The sequence below is a fragment of the Amphiura filiformis genome, chromosome 15 (genome assembly GCF_039555335.1).
Source record: "Amphiura filiformis chromosome 15, Afil_fr2py, whole genome shotgun sequence".
Classification (NCBI taxonomy): Eukaryota; Metazoa; Echinodermata; class Ophiuroidea; order Amphilepidida; family Amphiuridae; genus Amphiura; species Amphiura filiformis.
In genome coordinates, this window is record NC_092642.1 from 47,237,057 (window position 1) to 47,259,280 (window position 22,224).

Here is a 22,224-nt window from a genome sequence, read left to right on the forward strand (position 1 = left end):
AAACAAGAGTTTTGTTTAAATAACGCTCAAGTAAATCGAGGAGAGCCTGGCCCTAAAAAAAAAAAAAAAGAGGGTCAACTCAAGCACTTTGGTCTGTGAACATTGCTCCGGCCTGACTTACTTATTTACCTTGATGAATATGATCAGCATTGACAAAGTGCACAGATGTTCGTTCACACACACACACAGGTTTGGATCATGATAAACACATTTTCAACTTCCAGGTTTCAAACTTTACTTTTGCTACAAATCTTGAGTCAGAAATTCAATTGAATATACACAATGTGCCATTTTAGATGTGCGGCTTGTGCGCGTACTTCCACACATACGTTGCATCCTATAACCTCATTGTGGGTATGTTGTCAAGGTTGAGTGCCGCGAATGTGGCGTTCATCATGCTGTGTTCAATCAATTGCATTTCTGAATATATTACCAAATGCTGTATTTGATTAGTCTGATACAAGCAATTATTACTAGGCAACTTGTGAGATTTTGACTTACTTTACAATAATCTGTAGTGGCTAAGAATTCATAGGCACCAAGTGATAATTCTGGCCTATCGTAGCTATCTACACGTCTACCCATATGGTCTAGTGGTTGGAAATATTCCGGTGGAACTGAAATGAAACAAAATGTGATCAGTTAGTACAATACACCTGGGAAGACGATAAGGGGAGTAGCAATAGCTTACATGCAGCACAAATGTGTCCTTTATAAAAATCAATGTTGAACTTTCATGATCAAGAGTATTTGTGGATGAGTGAGAGAAACTTTTTCCTCCCAAATAATTTGTTTTTCAAAATTTTTACATAAATCACATTTCTGACAGAAATCTTATTTTTTACTAAGAATCACATTCTTGACCAAAAATCAGTTTTTATCTATAAATAAAATCATATTGTTGACCATAAAATCATATTTTGACCACAAATCATCATTTTTGACCAAACATCACAGTCTGACTAAGGTGATACTGACCTTCTGTAAGACCTCCACAGAATGCACACTGGAACCTTCTACCACCATCAAGAAACTGCATATAAGGACACATGTAGGCTTTACATCTGTTGCATCGTACTGGACCATTGGGCCCATGATCAACTATCGGTGGTTGTGCCTGTAAAGAGAGAAATAATACATCTGAGTAATATGGTGTTCCACAAGGGTAAAATTTGGGCCCTTTAGTATTGCATTATACTGCACTATCAGTCCACTATTGACCTGTAACCTACAAGAGGTAGTTTTTATGTCATGCAATGTTAGAAACACCTCCCCCCTCAAGCTGCCAGGCCTTTTAGGCACCTGCTATATTCATTTGCTTCTTTTTATGTTATGGAATGTGAATAAGTTTTAATCTAATCGAATCTCATATGGAGTGTTCCACCAGGTTCAATATTGGGTCCACATAGGCTTTTTACACTTTACAAGAGCCCGAGATACCTGGGGTCCATTTCACCCAACTTTACGATGCTTCGTAAGTCTCGAAATCATTAAGTTCCTTTTCACTCAACTCATTTATGAACGGTACCCTTCGTAAGTAATAGGGATTTACTAAAGGGACCCTTTGTGACGTTACGTTTAATATTGGGTATTCGTAACTTTATTAACTGTTGGTTACAAAAGCTTACAAATTTAGTGAAATGGACCCCTGATCTCTATCTTATCGCTTGTCGGTTTTGAGTTCACCAAACGGTGATATAACGACTGCTATAGGAATATGTGACTGTTCATATCCTACGAACATGGAATGTTGTATATAGTGGATTTCATAAGGGGTGTTCCACTAGGTTCAATATTGGGTCTGCACAGTTTTGACATGTTATATCTTACCTCTGTCGGTTTGAGTTCACCAAATGGTGATATAACAACTGCTATAGGAATATGTGACTGTTTGATCATATCCTGTGTACATGGAATGTTGTATACAGTAGATCTCATAAACCGAGGACTACAGTTACCTGAAAGAAAACAAAATTGCAAAAGTTTTTATTCAATTTTTGAAATCTAGTATACTCTTCAAAAACTTCGAGGATGGTGTATACCAATGCAGAGCGGCTAATTGATGTCAACAAAAAAGGACAAGACGACCGAGTGGTCTCAGGCGCTTCGCTATCGACCAGGAGAATATGATCTGTGAGAGTTCAAGGCCAACTATTATCTGACCTTGTATGTATCCCTTTGAATTTGTATGACTACAGATGACTTAAATTTTTTTTAGGAGAAAGGCTGTTAAATTGTCTTGTTGCTACTGGCACTTGGCCAATCATGCAATTATTTTGTCGTAAAGAATAGGAATAAAGGTTGCTGCCTCATTCTTTTAGGGATGAAAGTCCACTTTTTTGACAAGAGCCTTCAAATAAGCCTGAAAAACAGCATGAAAATAACCAGAATGGCTTTAAAACGGGCTGAAAATAAAAGAAATTGCGTATATCTGGACTTCAAAAAAGCCTCAAAACTTATATCCCTGATCCTTTACACCCAATTAATGTGTCCCTGGCAGTAAAAACATTTAAATAATGGGTTAGGCTGTGCCTCACCCACTATTTACGTGCCGCAGACACATTATTTTTGCAGGATAGGGCATTACCCTTTATTTCTTTAAAAATATACAAGGAAAGGTGCATACAATGGATATCATAATTATAGTGTTCCACAAGGTTCAATATTGGGCCCATATGTTTTAAAGTGTATAAGACCATAAATGGAACTCACCTTGATCTATTACATCAAATTCTGTGGAAACTAATGGCGGCACCTGGCCTCTAAGGTTGGTGGCAAATTGAGACTTGCCTCGATTTCTTCTATCGTCTTCTATAACTTGGATCTGTGGGGTGCAAATAATATTTACACAAAATGTTAAATTTCGTTCCTCACGAGACTTGTGTTTAGAATATATACATTAATAAAAACATTGTGTAACTGAATGTTTGGATTTTGATATAGCTATACTCTTGGAGGCAACTTCTTCACAGATGGGAATCTTGGATGTAGAGTACCCAATGTAATTTGCTAAAAATGCTATCTGAGATGACAAGCGAGTCCCTTAGCTATCCTTAATGCTCTGTGTGCAATAGGCTTCAATATTCAACAAGTTTATTATTAAGAGATTATTTTTCCAAAATATCAAGAACTATCTCAAGAACCACTGAACCAATACTGGGCGTGTTTGTACTCAGTTTAATGTATTTTTCATGCTGATTCCAAATATGGTCATGAAAATTTACAAATTTTTTTGAAACTTGTCGTCTGGAGAGAGTCAAGAGAATTAACTACTTACAACGCTAGGCATTTGATCAGGATCCAATCTTCTTGGAGCTGGCTGCTGAGCTTGTTGCATTCCTGGCCCTGGGCCCATACCACCAGGCCCTGAAGGAGGCCCTCCAGCCCCGCAAGGCTGTCTAGCACCTGGTCCCGGTGGGGCCCCCACAGTCTGGGGCACAGGTGGCCCACCAGGGTAAGCTGGTGGACCCATTTGCTGTTGAGGAATGCCAGTGTTGCCCATTTGTGGACCTCCTGGTGGAGGACTGTATCCCATATTCTGTTGATAACCCATTGATGTTGGGGGACCTGGCATGCTGGAGGGGGGAGTCGATGGTGGTTGTCCGGACATACCGGACGGAGGACCGGACATAGGGCCAGGGCCAGACATTCCAGGGGCTGTCATACCCATGCTAGTTGGGGGAGCTCTAGAGTATGGAGCTCCTGCCATTGAATTTGGTGGTCCCTGTTGTGGCCTCATTCCAGGCCCTTGCATTCTCTGCAATGAAATGGAAATGTCACAATATTAATCTGGATTTATGGACTAATGTCAGAAAAGATATCTTACTCTTCCCACAATCCTTTGCAGCATGATACATCACCTCATTTTATCAAATGGCACTCCCAATAATTTGTACAGGTTCCATTTGTTTTCATTTAAGAATAGACTGGCTAAACATGGGTCAATAGTCAAGAAATAAACATATTTTGCAAGATCTGGATGTGCTCTGTTCATCGAGATACATTTACTCACTATCAACCCATGTTGCACCAGATAGCAAATCAGTACAGAAAATTGAAATGGGAGAAATGCACTATGGGAAGTGTAAAATATCTTCTCTGGGAAAACCTGAAACATCTATTGCACATACATGTCTGTATTCTCTTTAATTAATGCATTGGAGTGTCACATTTTCCAAAAGTAGGGGTGTTAATTGAAGGTCTTTTTACAATGATAATTCCAATTAAAAACATTGCCAAAACAAAGGAATTTCTACAAAAAACTGTAAACACAGTCAATAACAATGGACGCACACATATCAAGAATACGAGTACTGTAGCATTTATGGAACAGTGTGAAAAATATTGCAGGGGCGTTTATTAGAGTAACCGAGCATGTACGGCAAATACTTGTCCCCTTGTCACATTTGGCTGGTCCATTTGAAATCAACCATCCCTCTGTGGTAGATCTAGTTAAAGTCTTTCACAGAGGGAGTATGGGTTTGAAATAGAATAGACCATTGGGTAACTTCCACTTGAAATAGTCATTCCAGTTGTGGAAGATATAGGTAAAGCTATATATAGGGGAGAATATGTTTCAAAATTATTAACCCTAGCCAATTCCATTTGGAAAACATACTCCCTCTGTGGAAGATAATTCTTAAATCATAGGGGGATAGCAGATTTCAAAATAAAATACAAGGTGAACAACCGCCCAATAGGAATGACCATGCCAAGCACTTATTTAGGCAACAGGGCACTATATTAGTAATCCTTATGGGCTAATCAGTGGTTCACAGCAGCTTAGGAGAGTGACAAGAACCCTCTGCTAAATCATAATCCCAAATAACAATATTCTAAAACATCTGTATCTACAGTACATGTACATACCTGTGGTGGCATTCCCGATATATTCATCCCTGACATCTGATTGGTCACTTGGCTTGTAGGGGGCGCCATACCAGATTGATACATATTTTGCGCTGGTGGCCCACTTTGTCCTCTAAAAATAAAAGAAAAATAAGTACGGTAAATAAGGTTTGAATGTTGATTAGGCAAAAAAAAAGGTTTGTTTCAAAGCTTACAAGTGGTTTGAAAACAAATGCGAAATGCAATTTTTTTTTTATTCACGACTTGGTATTTTTATTTTTTTTTGAGAAAAAAAGTCTGATTTTCGCTGATTTTTCAGGATAAAAATAATATTAAATAAAAAAATTTCCGCATTTCTTTTTTTTTTAAAATCTCGCGATTTTACAATGGGCAAGCTTTGAGACAAACCTTTTTTGGGGGCCTTATAATAACTTTGATCACTCAGGGTCCATGGGCACTGGACCCGATTAAAACTGGGAATTTACTTATTTTCCAACCTGATATTCAGATGTCATTGGTGCTATTATGACTAGTGCATGTGGCATAATGTGAGTGACACGCATACAGATTACTGGACTGTAAATTATTAGCTTCCTGCAATTGAACATTAGATTGTGCTAATTAGTAGCATGTGCAGTTGATTACACTACTACTACGTGGACACAAATATATGTTAATTCTTTGCATGCTGGCCACATAGGCTTCAACGTAAAAAGTTTTGAGATATTTTCGAAAAATATCAACTATTTCAAGAACCACTGAACTAATACTAGGCTTGTTTGTACTCATTTAAATGCATTTTTCATGGCAATTCCAAATATGGTCATGAAAATGTTCAATTCTGAATTGTTTAAATTTTTAAAGAAAATTGTTTAATGGACAACAAGAATGGCTTCTATTGTTACTTGGGTTTTAAAGGGTAATTCAAACTTGAGTATTATTTCAAACAAAATGTATCTATGTGAATAGCGCAAAAAAGCACACTGATTTATAGTGTGCTATGCACAGGCATAACGCCTACATGTTGATCCATAAGCACTTAACAGGTTGTCACTGACCAACAGCCCCACATCATTCCATAGACCATCTATCAGCAACGCAGGGACTTTGCTTTGCGCATACATGTACACCTAGACATTCCACGATTGACTTTCGCAATTAGGATCAGCTTCAAGAGTTTCAAACAGGTTACAATGAGACAATTAGCAGTAAGTTCCTTGTCCAGGGCAATTTCAAGCTAACTCAATTTTTCCACAAGAGCATACCAAACCTCCACCAGGGTTGGAACCAGCAACCTCTCATACCATAGTCAAATGCCTTATCAATTGAGCTAACTTGACTACTACTACTACCAATGCCCACTAAGGTGCACCCTTTTATAGCATAATTTCAAGAAACCTGGAAACAATTGAATACCTGAGTGGAAGAAGGGCCCAACTCCATCAAAACTGTTTTTGAGATATTAAGAAAAAACTTAATATGTAGAAAAGTTTTATAGACAGAATGTTTTTATCTTCAGGGGACCTTTAATACATGAACATACAATATTACATACATTCAAAATCATATATGATGTTTCCATGGCAACGGTACAGGTCTTAATACGAGCTGGAGTTGGGCCCTTCTTCCACTAATATACTGAAAGTGCCAGTTCCGTGTTATAAATAGCTACAGAAATGAGGTAATCACCATTAATTGCACAAGTAGAACTCATGTAATATGTTAGCAAGAAAGTTTATAGTAGTGAAAAGCAGATTTCATGAATGAACAAAATTCCTCTTTAACCCTATATTTGTGGAAGAAGGGCCCAACTCCACGGAGTTGGGCCTTTCTTCCATGAAAACCATGGCTAAGTGTACATGGAAAACTATTTAGAGAGTGGATTTTGGCTCATCTTTCACACATAAGGAAGAACAGTCTGCTGGCAATAAAATGCTGGGTCTAACTCATTTTTGTAAAAAATTGGAGTTGGGCCCTTCTTCCACTCAGGTATTCAATTGCTTATTCCTATGGAGCTTAACACAAATTTCCCTCAAAAATCCAAAATTATCCGACAAGGGGTTTCTTGAATACGGTACCTCACTTTTTCTAACCTTCTTTACAATTTAATCTTTGGGAGGGAAATCATACTTAAGGGTAGAGAAAACCACCCAAATTTTCACTTTTGGGTGCACATTTATTGGAAAATTATGCATCCCAAATCACACATTTTGGGTGTTTTTTAAGTCGGATCAAAGCACCTAAATGTTTAGTTTTGGGTGCACATTTGAAAGGTTATTGAAAAATGCATCCCAAATCACACATTTTGTGTGTTTTTAGGCTTGGAAAAGTGCCCACATTTTCAGTTTTTGGTGAATATTTGACAATTTATTGGAAAATATATCCCAAATCAGACATTTTGGGTGTTTTTCCTGTCAAATCTTGCCTGTTTTGTTGCATGCTTTGTTGTCCATACCCTGCTCCAGGTGGAGGCCCTGGCTGTGCCATGCTATTTGGTGGGTTTCCAAATTGGCCTGGTTGTGGTCCTCGTTGTTGCTCCCGCTAGATGGCCCATTCATAGCTGGCCCACTTCCAGGGTACCCTTGTGGCTGCTGTGAATAGCCCGGCCTATCTCCATATGCTCCTGGTTTTGGTTGGCCCACTTGTGATCCGGTTGGTGGCCCAGTCATTGGCCCTGTTGGTGGTCCAGTTGGTGGCCCTGTACGAGGCACAATCATAAAATTGGACTTTTTTGGAGAAGAATATTTTTCAATGAAAAGTAAATTATTTTACTTTTAAAGAATGAGGCATGAATTATGTCTGCAATCATCTATCAATCAGCAAATTAGATGCGCCTGATTCCCAACCTTTGTGACCAAACATTGTCAATGATTTCCTACATTGTATAATGTATATCTGTAAGTATTTAATTGAAGGCCTTATTTTTTCATCACGAAGGGCCTTATTACAAAAATATTTCTTGAAATATGACATATTTAGGTAGATCATCCAAGTTTGATATATTACCCAGGGTTCCAACAACTTTAAGCCTTTAAAGTTCAAGGACTTTTCAAGGTCCAAAAGCATGATTTTCAAGGACTTACCGCAACACAAAAAGTTGATACGGCTCTCCATGCGGCACAAATAACGAAAGTGACAGCTCCTCTCCACTCCCCAAATTTGGTCAAAATTGTACTTTAGGTAAAATTCCAATTTTCAAGGACTTTCAAGGTGTTTTCAAATTCAAGGACCGTGGGAGCCCTGATTACCCATATATCAACACTGTGACCATACATACCTGTAGGTGGTGCACTTGAAGCAGGTGGACCTTGGTTGCCTTGGTAACCTCCTCCTCCTCCATAGTAATTATTTTGTGCAGGAGGCTGTTGCATCATATTAGGTTGACTGTGAGGTGGTTGGCCATAGCCAGCAGGCCCACCGTAACCACCTGGTCTCATGTATTGACTCATCCTAAAATACAAAATGAAAAAAGATAAAGTTTAAGTCACCAGCAGGACTTGTGGTATACATGTGGTCAGCATAGCAGGGGTCACTCTGTAATCTCTGCAGGGGGTAACATATCTAACTCGCCATTCTATCTCGCTTTTTAACTAACTTACCCATTTTTAGCTCGCCATTTACCTGTCCCCCTGTGCACAGTTTTATTGAACAGATCTAAACAGATCAGCAATCCTCAGTACAAGTTTATAAAACATACGGGCCTGGAAGATGACATTTTGATATCAACATCTTTTTCAGAGATGCTAATTAGATCAGACTCTATATTTTGACCACTAATTAATCTACCACTATAAGGGAAATATCAAAGAACACCGCTTACCAGATATATGCACATTTACGCTTTATATCTAGTCGGTGAGAGTGTATAGAGTAGTGATGATACACGTATATTTGGTGACACATAATAAAGGCAATTCGCATAAACCAGGCGTGTAAAATTCACGCGATAAGTTAGGCACCGGAGTTTCGCGCGATTTAAAACGGCAAAATGCGCTGGCCACTTTTCAAAATGCGCGAAAATGCGCCAAAAAATAGGTCAAAATGCGCTAAAATGCGTGATCCCATGTTATCAATGCAAAACACGAGAAAAACATCGGTAAAACCATGGCCTGTCAATCAATTACTTAACGACTTCGGTTCATTTCAGTTTCTGGAAAAACAAAAAATAAAGATGGCGACCATCACAAATCGTCGATCGAAATGTCGAAAGCAAGGGCAAATTTCCCCACATTATGCTTGGTTTAGTGATCGTTATTTGTATTTTGATGTACATAAGTGAAGTTAGAACCAATATTGCGTGAATTTTCTTGTAAATGCTGCCGATTTGGGGCATAAAATCGTAAGTTTTAACTTTAAGCTTATCGATGGGTCAAAATCGTGAACATTCTCGATGGAACCCAAAATGCGCTTTGGACACCCAAATGCGCGAAAATGTGCGCTTTTGCGCGAACCGCGCAAAACTCCGGTGCCTACGATAAGTAATACACTGAACAGTAAATCTAATTTCTGTGGCAATGTTTTTCCTATTTTGCAACTTGTGATTAAAATGTTTGAAAACGTAATTATTTCAATATTTAGAATGACTTAGTGGTATGATAATTTTTTTATTAGGTTCAGCGGAGGTGTGGTATGGGAAATTATTGTGCGCTCAGTGTCATACTGGGACGGTTCAGCCTTCGTCTTCACCCCGTATACACTTCGCCTGTGATAGTTTCCCGTACCATACCTCCGCTTCACCTAAGGACTAATACCGGTAGCGGTAGTATAAAAGGTCTTCCCAGTGTTTTTCTAGCTGTTCAATAGACATCACAGAGTATCCCATCATGCATTGCAGTGTATCTGCTTGCTCCATAGCAAATGTATGTAAACAGGATTAAGTAAGAGCCGCTTAGATATGGATAGTCTATGGATAGTTAATATGGATAGTTTCACAATACTTAGTTTGTGGTCATATTTTTTCTAACAAGAGTCTAATCACCCCTAATTTTTAATTGAAAGTTGAAGTGAGGTATTTTGTGTACATTTTCTATGACACCTGCAGTTCTATTATGGTACCGCAAAGCATAGTGGGTAAGGGTGTGAGCGAGTCCCGGAATTCGAGTCCCGCCTGATAATCCTATTACCCGGCAGGAAATTCCCTGCCCGGTACCAAATTTAAAAAATAAAAAATAAAAAATAAAAAATTGAATTTTGCACATTGTTTTGTGTTTTTAATATGAAAACTATGTATCAATTTTCAGATTAAAAACACAAAACAATGTGCAAAATTCAATTTTTTTTTTTTTTTAGGTCAACCATGATCCTAGCATTTGGTCTAGGTCCAGAGACACTACTTTTTTTTTTTTTTTTTTTCATTTTTTTTTTTGCAATTTCGGTACCCGTTACCCGCCGAAAAATGCTACTGGTACCCAGGCACAAAATTACCCGAAAATCACATTAGGATACTCCGTTCAGCTGCTGTGGATAGACATGGTCTCTTCTGAATGTCAATGTTCAAGTGAGACAATGTGCAGTGAAGTCATGCACAAAAACCAACTATGTGGTGACAGATGCAGGGAACAATTCAACTGGATTGAATCAACCTTTCCATGTGCAAAGTTTTACATGTATAAATGTACATTATAATTTATATTCTTTTACAAAAATTCTATAGTCTAGATCACTCTCAGGCACAGAGCATACACGTAATAGGCTATGTATGATGCATCCGTCGCTTTTTAAGTGCCATCCGAATCGAATTGATAGTCAACTCAACAGTAATTGTAATAGTCTTGCCAAACTTGTATCATATGTTGAATTGCAAGACTTTGTATTTTTAATTAGGTTTAAAATAAATGCATCGTTCAGAGTGAATTTGTACAAAATAATGTACACGTACATCAAATCTTGTGTATTGTTTTGTACAATTTCTCAAGAAACAAGTGATACACATTTATTCACCTAATAACAAAATTCCATCGGGTATGTTTTTAGTGTAAAGTTGAGAGTCTTAATCTGATTTTACTTTTGATGCCGAATTCAGCTACAAGCACTACCAGGAAGTGATTAAGCACGATCGATATGCATCTATTAATGATTTCAAAATGCATTCAAATTCAATGCATTTTGAAATCATTAATAGACTATGACATGAATACAAATTATCAATTTTCATATTAAAAATACAAAACATCTTGAATTTTTTTTTTTTTTTAGGTCAACCATGAATGATCCTAGCATTGAGGTCTAGGTCCAGGGACACTACAAAACCGAAAAAAAAAAAAAAAAAAATTAATTTCGGTACCGGGAGGGTATTTCCTACCCGGTAATGTAATCTCGGCCGAAAATGCCAGCCTTAGCATGGATCAAATGGTTGTTGTGGACGATAGTTCAATGGTAAAACGTATGCATGGTGTGCACCATTCTGCATGTGGGCGAAGCTCATTAGCTATGCAAATTTCAATGTGCGCATGCCCACTCTGCCGATCGAAATTATGTACAGTGTCAATGGACAATGATGGAGCAGTTTTGTTAGTGCATCACTACACTCAATCAGGGCTGTCAACTTTTTGGAATTGCTTGGTGTGAGACAGAGCCGTACCGGGATTTGTCGACTACAATGTCATACCTGCCAACATTGAAAACCTAGAAAACAGAGTACATGGCAAACGTAGGGCGCGAAGCGCCCGTAGTATCGCCTCTGACGGCGGGGGGGTCCAGGGGCCCGCTTAAGGGCCCCTGGTGGGGTCCAGGGGCAAAGCCCCGGTGGGGGTTGAGGGGGCGAAGCCCCCCAAAGCTAGAGGGTTTCTACACTGTAAAAACCCTTTATAAGCCCCTTCACAGAAGACACATTTGATAGAAAAACAACAATAAAGAACAAGGTGAAAATGAAGCCCTAGGCTTTTTTATACACTTTGAGGAGGGATTTATACTCCATATATCTAGCAACAATTTCAACACATATTTGATGACTACAAGCATTGAAAAAATGTGAAAAAACATTCTGGGACCTGTTTTTAAAAGTTTGAAAATATGCTTCCTTCACACAGAAAATGTGCTTTTAAAAATGCAGTTTCCTATACTTTAGTACATAACGATCATTCGTTGAAGCGATTTTTTGGCTTTATAACAAGGCCTACGTGACTGATAGGACACTGATATGATGCACAATACAAAGGTGAACATTTAAAAAAAATCCATTTTTTCTTAATTTTTGCTGAACCATGAAATGGTATCAGCCTATAGGAGTGAATGTTACTTACTAGCTTACTTACTAGCTTACTTACTAACTGACTAACCATTTGGTCTGAAATGGACATATCTCTAATTGCCACGAAGGTATGATCCCATGAGGGGTGTCATATGAAAGAGAAAAACATAAAGAATATAATAAAATATTTCCAAACGTCAAGGTCATCCAGGGTCACGGGGGTCAAAAAAGGTCTTACTAACTGACTAACCATTTGGTCTGAAATGGACATATCTCTAAATGTTACGAAGGTATGACCCCATGAGTGGTGTCATATGAAAGAGGAAAACATAAAGAATATAATAAAAATATTTCCAAACGTCAAGGTCATCCAGGGGTCACGGGGGTCAAAAAGGTCATTTTAACCGAAAATGGTCCGATTGAGCTTAAATTTAAATGCAATGATCCTTAAGACATTCTAAACATTTAAAAAATATTTTAAAATTCATTTAAGGTCATTAAAGGGTCATAAAGGGGTCAAAGGTCAAGTTTTTCAAAATGCTCCAATTGAGCTGAAATTTATATGCAATGATCCTTATGATATTCTAAACATTTTAAAAACATTTTAAGATTCATTAAAGTTCATTAAGGGGTCATAAAGGGGTCAAAGTTCAAGTTTTCCAAAAATCCTCCGATTGAGCTGAAATTGAAACGCAATGATCCTTGTGACATTCTCAACATGTTGAAAATATTTTAAAATTCATTGAAGGTCATTAAGGGGCAATAAAGGGGTCAAAGGTCAAGTTTTCAAAATGCTTCAATTCAGCTGAAATTTAAATGCAATGATCCTTATGACATTCTTAACATGTTTTAAATATTTTAAAATTCATTTAAGGTCATTAAGGGGTCATACAGAGGTCAAAAGTCAAGTTTTCAAAATGCCAGCTTCTCACGATCAAGGTATATTAAAACGGCAAATAATGAAACAGTCTTATTAAAATTAATACTATCCTGCACAGTATTGCTGCTTGATCAGATCGTCACAGTCATCCGCCTAACTTACCTCGTGCCCTTGCAAAGGGCACAGTTGCTCTAGTTTATTTTATATTCTTTACTTTTCCTCTTTCATTAACACCACTGGCGTTCATACCTTCGTAGCATTTCGAGATTATGTCCATTACAGACTCAGGGTGACAGTGGTATAGGCCTACCACAATATACTGCCGAAGCCACATGGTTCAGCTATGGTGCGGTTATCGCTCAAAGTTTTTGGTGACTTTAGAGAACCTCTAGACCTATTCTGAAGGTTTGCATTTGAGGAGGTATTTGGGCAATTCCGCGGTAACGGAATTACAATTCAGAGAATTTTTGGCCCCAGTTTTAAATGCTGTGGCTTAGTATTATGGTCAAACTGAATATGAAAACTTTTATCAGGTCAGATAATACCTCTGCTATCATATAGAAATAAAAATTTGGAAACTTCCTGCATGTGGAAAGATCCAAGACCCAAAGAGTACTGGTAACAGAATTACGGCACAAATTTGGGTCTTATTTTTCCCTTGACTTTGAAAAGAATTTCTATGAAATCTATCAGGTATTGGCCTTAGGTTGATCTTGATTTTTATTACCTATGGTGTCAACTATAACCTGGCATGAATTGTTTCGGCTATATTTTATGGATATTCCAGTACTAGACCTTTTCCCAAAAAGGCAGCAGTAACGGAATTACTAAAAAATGGTAACGGAATTACGCTCTGAAATATACCACAATAAATAACATTTCTTAAACATCAGATTGTCAGAAATGGCTTTGTTAACACTTCACAAGTTCCCAACTTTAATATCAACCATAATACATGTCACCTGTATTTCAAATTTGGTCATGTGACTTCTGTAGATACGATAAAAACTATATCAATAATGGAAAATACAATATTTCACATATAAATTGTACCCTGAAATGTAATTAACCACTTTCATTGAATTCCTTGACCTCAAAAACATAGAAAACAGCACCAAAATCAGTAGAATAGGACATAGAATAAAAAGTTACATAGACATTCGACGCAAAATGGTAATTGTCAGACCCCCACAGACCCCCTCTCCAAATTGGTTTTTGGGCTGCATCAACTTATTTTTGGCCAATTTCAATGAAAATGGTGTCAAAATGCTCAGGAGATCCTACTGCACCAAATAAGCTAAAGCCCTAAAGAATTTAAAACATCACCCATTTTTTTACCCCTATACAGCCCATCCATAATTGATTTACTAAATTTGTTGATTTAGAAAACAACATAAAATTTCAAAGTAATTATGGTGAGTGGTGACCATACAAGTCAATCTTTGTTTGTATGGTGTCAACTAAACCCTGGAAGGATTTTGTTGGGTTACATTTTTATGGATACTTCCATGGTCGACCTTTTCCCCCAAACAAGGCAGCGGTAACGGAATTACGAAAATGGTAACGGAATTACATTTTCAGACATTCACCTGGAAAAATGGACATTTTTTAACATTTTAAACTTCAGATCATCAGAAATGGATGTGTTAACACTTCAAATGTTACCAACTTTAATATCAACAAAAATACAAATCCTGTTTGTCAAATTAAAAACTATTAGGGGGATATACCTCCTCAAAATTGCTTATTTGGAAAAAAGCGACATGACACTGTTCTTTTAAATAAAATGGTATATGATGCCAATATGCAAGTCAGTTGTTGTTTGTATGGTGTCAATTATATCCTGGCAGGATTTTAGGGGGTTATGGGGGTTCATGGGTAGGCCTACTCCATACACAACCTTACTATAATAGGCAGCGGTAACAGAATTACAAAAATGAAAATGGAGTTACATCCTTGTAAGTTTACCTGGAAAAATCACAATTCTTGAACATCAGATTAACAGATATGGTTGTTTTAAAAGACTTCAATGTTAATATCAACCAAAATAGAAGTCACCTGTATGGTAAACTGAAAACTATTGGGAGGATATACCTACTAACAAATTTTGTTTATGTGGGAAAACAATATAAAATTTCATGGTAATTAATGGGAGTGGGCAACATTCATGTATAATTGTAAGTTTTTGTTTTTATGGTCACTGGTTTCAAACTCTGTAGTCCTGGCTCAGTTTATGGGATAAAGCATCCTATAAATCCTTTACTTGATCGAACTGTTGCCTCCGGCAATCATGTTGCAATTATGTAATTCCGTTACCAATGTAATTCCGTTACCAATGTTTTAATAGGAATACATTGAACTATTTCAGAAATTGGTGTTTTAGGCTTTAAGTAGACTGATGAAGGAAGAGAATTTACAATTACAGAATAATTCAGCAAGAAATAAGCTCATGAGGAAAACTTCTTCCATATTTCGTAACGAATTACAACAAAATATGGGCAGATTTGGCAATTCTCTCCTGCAAATACCATAACCACTTGTACAAAGTGCTTTACCAAATAAGATCCCAGGGTTAAAACATGTAAAAGTAGAAAGTATACATAAGAATAAGTTTTTGATTCAAGGATTTATTGAATTTTGTAAAATTTAGCCAAGGGTCCTTAAGTCAAGCCAAAAAAATGTTCAAATTTCAAATCGGATTTTTAGGAAAACCACTGAAGTTATTCCAAAACGGTTTTCAGTTCCTTACAATTTATGAATTTGTCCACACAGGAAATGTAATTTCATAGAGGTTTGATAAACTTTAAATTTAGCTGTTTTTGCCATCTCTCATACGGAATTGCCCATTTATACTCCATATCTGGCAAAACTTTCAACACATATTTGATGACTGCAACCTTTGAAAAAATGTGAAAAAACATTCTGGCACCTGTTTTTACAAGTTTGAAAAATATGCTTCCTTCACATAGAAAATGTGCTTTGAAATTGCAGTTTCCTATACTTTTGTACATAACGATCATTCGTTGAAGTCATTTTTTGGCTTTATAACAAGGCCTACGTGACTGATGACACTGATATGATGCACAATACAAAGTTAAAATTCAGACAAAAAATCCATTTAACAAAAAACATGTCAAGTTTTTGTTGACTTTGGAGAACCACTAGACGTATTCTGAAGTGCTAGGATCATTCACAGTTAATTTGAAAAATATTGGAAAAAAATTACAAAAAAATTACAGTTTGTTATCCTTAAGGGGGTACTACACCCATTGATTTTTTTTTTTTTTTTTTTTTTGCATTTTTTGCATTTTGTGAAGAAATTACAAAAAAAATTGGACAAAGTGGTATGCAAAATGAAGGGGCAAATCTTCTCGCTTTTATTAGTGGCATCGGTATCAACGTAGCTTACATGCTTTTAAAAGTAGAAGCCAAAAGGTGGTACATCACTGATGATTTAAATTCACTTCATTTTGGAAAGCTTACTATCAACGGATTTCGTTAAAATTTTGGATATGTGTTGCTAACACGTTAGGGAAATAAAGTTGATATGTAAAATGGGAATAAGTGGTTCCTGATTTCTTTTATGACTTCATGAACTTGGTGCTCCACAACTATCAAAAAAGGAACTGGTTAAAATGCTTCCATTTTCAATGTTGAGCTATATTTTGTATTTTTAACTTGCGACATTATTTCAATGAAACTTAATTAAGCCACAGGTAACAGGTTACCACAACCATACTACAGCAATGTTGAAAAAAATTGTATTTCTTGTCACCTGTACCACCATATTGGGTAGTTTTCCGTAAGCTTAACGCTTGTGATTTTGGTAACTATTTTATATTTATTTGTGAAATCCATCTTAACTAGGCATTCTAAATTGTACTCACCATTTACATCCCAAGTTATATTAGTATATCCACCTTGCACTTCTCGATATATATCCAGTTAAAGACAGAATATCAACATTATTCCTCATTATGATATCACAAACTCTCACATGTGTATTCAAAATTGATGCTTAAATTTGACCTGAACCAATTGACCTATAACCTGACATATGGTGACCTAATAGCCTTTTCTTCTCCTAACAACACATTATAGTATTATTGACTAATGACTATATATCCATTGTGTAAGTGTTTATATATTTTGCATGCACCACTAGATTTTCTATAGAGAGTATAACAAAGGATTTAATGTATTCTATTCATGTACCCTACTTGAACATGTTGAATAGAATAAATCATGGTTTGTTATGAAACACGCAGCTGAGTAACTAGGATACAGTAAACAAAATATATATAGGGCTAAAATGACTTACTACAATTGTTTAAAAGCACTTTTTTTTCTTCTTTTTTCATATTTTTTTTTATTTCACATGATCCGTGCATATATCGCCTAGGTATAAATGAAAAAATATTTATTTAGACCAATCAAACCAATATATGGGTGTAGTATGCCCTTAATATGGAAACCACTAACTAATGTTTACCTCTTCATCTATCACATTATTATACATGCATTGGTTTTCCATGCATTTATAATATGTGGGGGGGGAGGGGGGAGGAGCAACAAATTATTTTGATGATGTGTGAGATTTTACTCATTTTACAGCGTTTTGCGTGAGATTTACTACCTAGGAGTGAGATTATATATACTACCTTGGCGTGAGACCGTGAGAAAGTGACCCAATGCGTGAGAGTTGACAGCCCTGACTCAATTGCACTACAGACTCAGTCAGACATAGCCCTAGAACTCTGGCCATAGTATCCGTTTTTTTTTTTTTTTTAGGGCCAGAGGCACTTACATTGAAAAATTTGTTGAACATACTTGAATGATTCAGTACAAGAAATGAAAGCATTTCAATGCTTGATCGAACCAATACAAATGTGTGTCAGGTCACTAATTAACATGATAAAACCCACTTGAGAACACACAATGGCCGGTCATTTCTAAAGATGCATTTATACTCAAACGCTTTTGCAGAAACCTGAATCGCACGCATGATCAGTGTACTAAATCGCCGTAGTATTTGCCTGCTGAGCATGCGCATGATTCGCTGTTTTTCAAAGGCGACATGTAGGCCTATATTGACACCCTCTGTCGGTCAACGTTCTCTAGAATTGCACACATAACTTGTGCAGTTAAGGGGTACTACACCCCTGGCCAATTTTGTGCCTATTTTTGCATTTTTCTCAAAAATTATAGCACATTGGTGACAAGTAAGATATGTATATTATAGGGCAAGGACTACAACTGCCGCACTGAAAATTCAGCAACTCAAGGCAAGTAGTTATTGATTTATTGATCAAATATTGGTTTTCCCTCATTTTTGACTGTAACTCCACAACTGCTGTCTGTGTTGAAATAAAATTTCCAGTGCAGTAGTTGTAGTCCTTGCCCCTATAATATACATATCTTACTTGTCACCAATGCGCTATAATTTTTGAGAAAAATGCAAAATAGGCATAAAATTGGGCAGGGGTGTAGTACCCCCTTAACGACAATGATTCAGTCTGATGATGAGTAACCCATTGGTATAAACACAGCTTTACACTTGATGACTAATTTACATAGGCACAAAAGACCGTGTTCATGTACCGTTACTCAGCCAAACATGGCAGAGTAGGTCCCGGATGTCCGGTACATGTTTCTATTTCCTCAACGTTATACCTTTCCAACAAGGAAAGAGATACGGTGCGACGTCTAGTCAGACTATAATAAAAATATTAAATTCTCGATCATGAGAGCCAACTTTAGTACGCACAGTTATTTGCGCCGAGGGTACTAGGCAAAGACCGGCGTTTAAGGCGCAAACACAGCTTTTGAGAATTGACCAATCCCACGGTAGTTGCTAGGCAAGGTCAAGGTTCGGTCATGCAGGTTGCGCGATTGTGTTATTCTATGAAAAGTACGCTGACGCAGAAGGTGTATCCTCTCATGATCGAGAATTTGTTATTTTATCTATAGACTCGCTCGCCAGTCCTACGATACATACCGTACCTAAGGACTGGCTCACGCCATTTTGGATGTCATTGTCAATGGGAAATACACACTTAACGATTTGCGCAGGTCAGAAAAAAAAATCTTTAAAATTTCATCAATGTATATAAAAATGGTACCAACTTTATTGTGCTTCCTAATTTAAGACTCGGTTGAAACAAAATTAAGGATCGAATGCATTTTAGTGTCCAAAAGGCAAAATTATCATCAAAGTTCTGCTGAATTCTGCACCCTTGCGAAGGGTTCAGAATTGAATCGAATAAAATATCCGATCTTTGCGATCAAAAACACAAAATTACAACTTTAAACATAATATTGGCAAAAGACATTACCAAACAATGCATAGAATAGAAAACTCGACGTCAACTTGTCAAAATATTGGAGAAATGTGCTCCCTAAACTTGTGGGGAGTAGGCAAAATAATTCCCATTGAAACGCTGCGGGGGAAACTGAAAGTGCATAATCCCCACTAAGTAGGTATGACAGGGAAACCTCAGACTCAGTTAACACATTTGCTAGTCAGCCAAAATGGCCTAAACCGCAATACAAATTTACATTGAAATTTAAAAGAACCGCTTGCTCAAGGAAACCTTCATAAATATGTTGTCTATACTTCACTTGACCCAAATATATGATTTTTTTGGTGATGAGAGACTCGCACATGGAATTTCAGAGGGATTTTGATAGCAGTTCCATTAAAAAAAGCTGCTATCGTCATGAGACTAAGATCTAGAAACACCCCCGTAATGCTGTTTTGGGGAATTTTGCTAGCAGAATCTTTTTGATGAAAGTCAATCTTTGACTAGATGTAGTAACTTTGCTACGGAAAGTGCTATGACAAAAAGGTTTTCAGTGTTGGCTTTCTTTACTCAAGGGCTTTAATTTGATATGTAAAATGATGCAGTTTGATTGGCAAATTTGAATTCACCTGGCATACCTACACTATTAAAGGAGGATTTCGTGATCCTAGCATCCTCTTTTTATGACATTTTTCAGTAGATATCCACGAAAAAAGCTTATTTCCAAAATTTCAGTTGATTCCGATTTTGCGCTTATGCAAGTTATGCATGATTTATGTATTACACTGCTCCATAAGCCCTTCCATAGACAATGTGTTGTAATTTCGCTCTGGTGCACCAGAACGAAATTCAAATTTGGCGATATTTTTGCTAAACGAATTAATCTGCAAGAAATATTTGGTACATAAACATTATGTAGCCAGAGGTATCCAGTGGTGTAAAAATCTCAACTTTTTTTGGAAAAGTGGGGGATGAGGCTGTGGATCACGAAATGCCCCTTTAAGTCAAACATGACAGACATGCCAAAATATATTTGGCACTTTACAATTTTATGTGATCAATATGTTTCTTCAAACAACTACTGTTACTAGTGCCGTACTATTACGCTGACTTTCGTATTCGGCGAGGAGGACGATTTCGACCTCCTGGTTTGTTTACAAACAGAGAGTAGACAAAAGACCGTCCCGCTTGTCCAAACACTCAAGTATCAGAAGGATGGTCCACAATAGCGTGATCCACGTAACATGAATAGGGATTTAAAAGCTGTCATGTAGAACCATGTGCTTCTATTGTCCAATTTGCCATCAAGATTTCATATCATGGAAACAGTTCAGACCCAGAACAGGATCATGTCAGAAATTAATATTTTGTTCTGGGTCTGATTATTCGGACTAACTGTTACTGTCACTGATTACCCATGTTGTATTTTGTTGTGCATCAACCTGTCAGCACATTCACTGATTACCCATGTTGTATTTTGTTGTGCATCAACTGCAACATTCAACAAATGTATTAACTCATGAATTGAGCAAATTATCGATAAGCTTACAAGTTACATTGTCATACATGTACACCCGTTGTCGTTGAACTTGAGTCTTGACATGCATGCATGTTGTCAATTTCCCGGCTCATATTTTAGATAATTTAGAGCAGATAGGTAATGAAAATACTTACAGAATAACTTGTGCAGCAAATGTAAGTTACGTCTTACAATCTCAAATGTTTACTGTTCTTGGTTCGTCAAAATAAATGGAAAATTGCAAGAAATTTACATCATTTACTTGCCACGTATGGTTACAACATGACACGAATTCCGGGTCCTTTTGCACATGCGTATCAGCCACGTCGGCATTGACAGTGCAGCAAGCAGAATCTTGGTTAGAAATCAAGTTACCTAACTCAGCTGTACATGCACACGAGTGTGACACGACCTGTGGACACGACATGTACGATGTACGTGCGCAGGAAGAGACACGCCCACAATTATTGTCATGCAAAATCGCGTTATCTTTGCTACATGGCATACATTTCGCGGGGAATTTGATATTGAACTCCGGGAGCTTCCGGGTGGTACAATATTTTTAATGGGCTCTCACGATCGTTTTTAAAATGCGGATGCAATCCCGGACACAACCTCCTATATAAAACCAACCCAATATAATAGATGATCGAAAAAAAAGCTTGAAATTTCACCTTTTCAAAACTGAGCAGCATTAAACTAACCGTATTGTACTGGCACTGTACTGCGTGCCGTGATTGACGATGAATGGAATTTATAATTAGTACTAATGAATGAGGTAAAAACCGGATGATGAGTATAATTAAATACCAAAATTTCACACGAGTTGTATGCAAAAATAGACATTACTTTACTGATATTGGCATTTCCTCATTAATATTACAAAATACTGACAAAACTAACCAGTAAGTAAACACGCATTTGTCCGATTAATTCGTGAAAAACAGAAGGTTGTCTAATCATATTCACCCATTTTACTGAATGGTATATTCAACATATTAATTATGCACCCTAATAAATTAATTGAATCAAAACAATGATCTGAATTTTAATACTTGAACTTGACGTGTAGGACAAATTTGGTTTTAAAACAATTTATTCTGTTAAAAGTTTCTGGTACTTTCTGGTCTCAAGATGCAACGGACAGTAAGTGAAATATAAGCTTTTATTTTATCTGCACACATCACTTTTAAAATAATCACAATTAAATAATCAAGTCATTTTGCAATATTTTTTTATTAAAAATTTACCAGGCATGATACTTGATATTTTACCATACATAACATACGATATTGTGTATGTATACAAATATGTTCGGTTACAAATTACTATGGTTTTAAAGAGTGATATTTTTTTATAATTTAATTTTGTCTTGTCGATGTAACATGGAGTCAAGTTGGCTAATTCCTTAATTTTTTACATTAAGTGCTGAAGTTGCTTAAAATTTAATTTAGACAGTATAAACTGAACTGCATACATTACAGCA

At 36.8% G+C, this 22,224-nt stretch overlaps 1 protein-coding gene across 3 annotated transcripts in view; it reads right to left on the reverse strand.

Moving 5' to 3' along the window:
* Positions 1-21,039, reverse strand: part of LOC140171740 (protein transport protein Sec24C-like) — a 41,814-nt gene extending 20,775 nt beyond the window's left edge. For 2 of the 3 annotated variants that reach the window (XM_072195058.1, XM_072195056.1), the window contains exons 1-9: positions 20,894-21,039; positions 8,126-8,298; positions 7,274-7,546; positions 4,870-4,981; positions 3,278-3,757; positions 2,713-2,824; positions 1,831-1,958; positions 979-1,117; positions 502-617 (exon numbers count right to left, since the gene is read on the reverse strand). In XM_072195058.1, the coding sequence (XP_072051159.1) occupies positions 502-617; positions 979-1,117; positions 1,831-1,958; positions 2,713-2,824; positions 3,278-3,757; positions 4,870-4,981; positions 7,274-7,335 (1,149 nt within the window). In that variant the 5' untranslated portion in view covers positions 7,336-7,546; positions 8,126-8,298; positions 20,894-21,039. The remainder of the gene's footprint in view (positions 1-501; positions 618-978; positions 1,118-1,830; positions 1,959-2,712; positions 2,825-3,277; positions 3,758-4,869; positions 4,982-7,273; positions 7,547-8,125; positions 8,299-20,893) is intronic. The other variant, XM_072195057.1, reaches the window with a different exon arrangement.
* Positions 21,040-22,224: the final 1,185 nt, after the last annotated feature.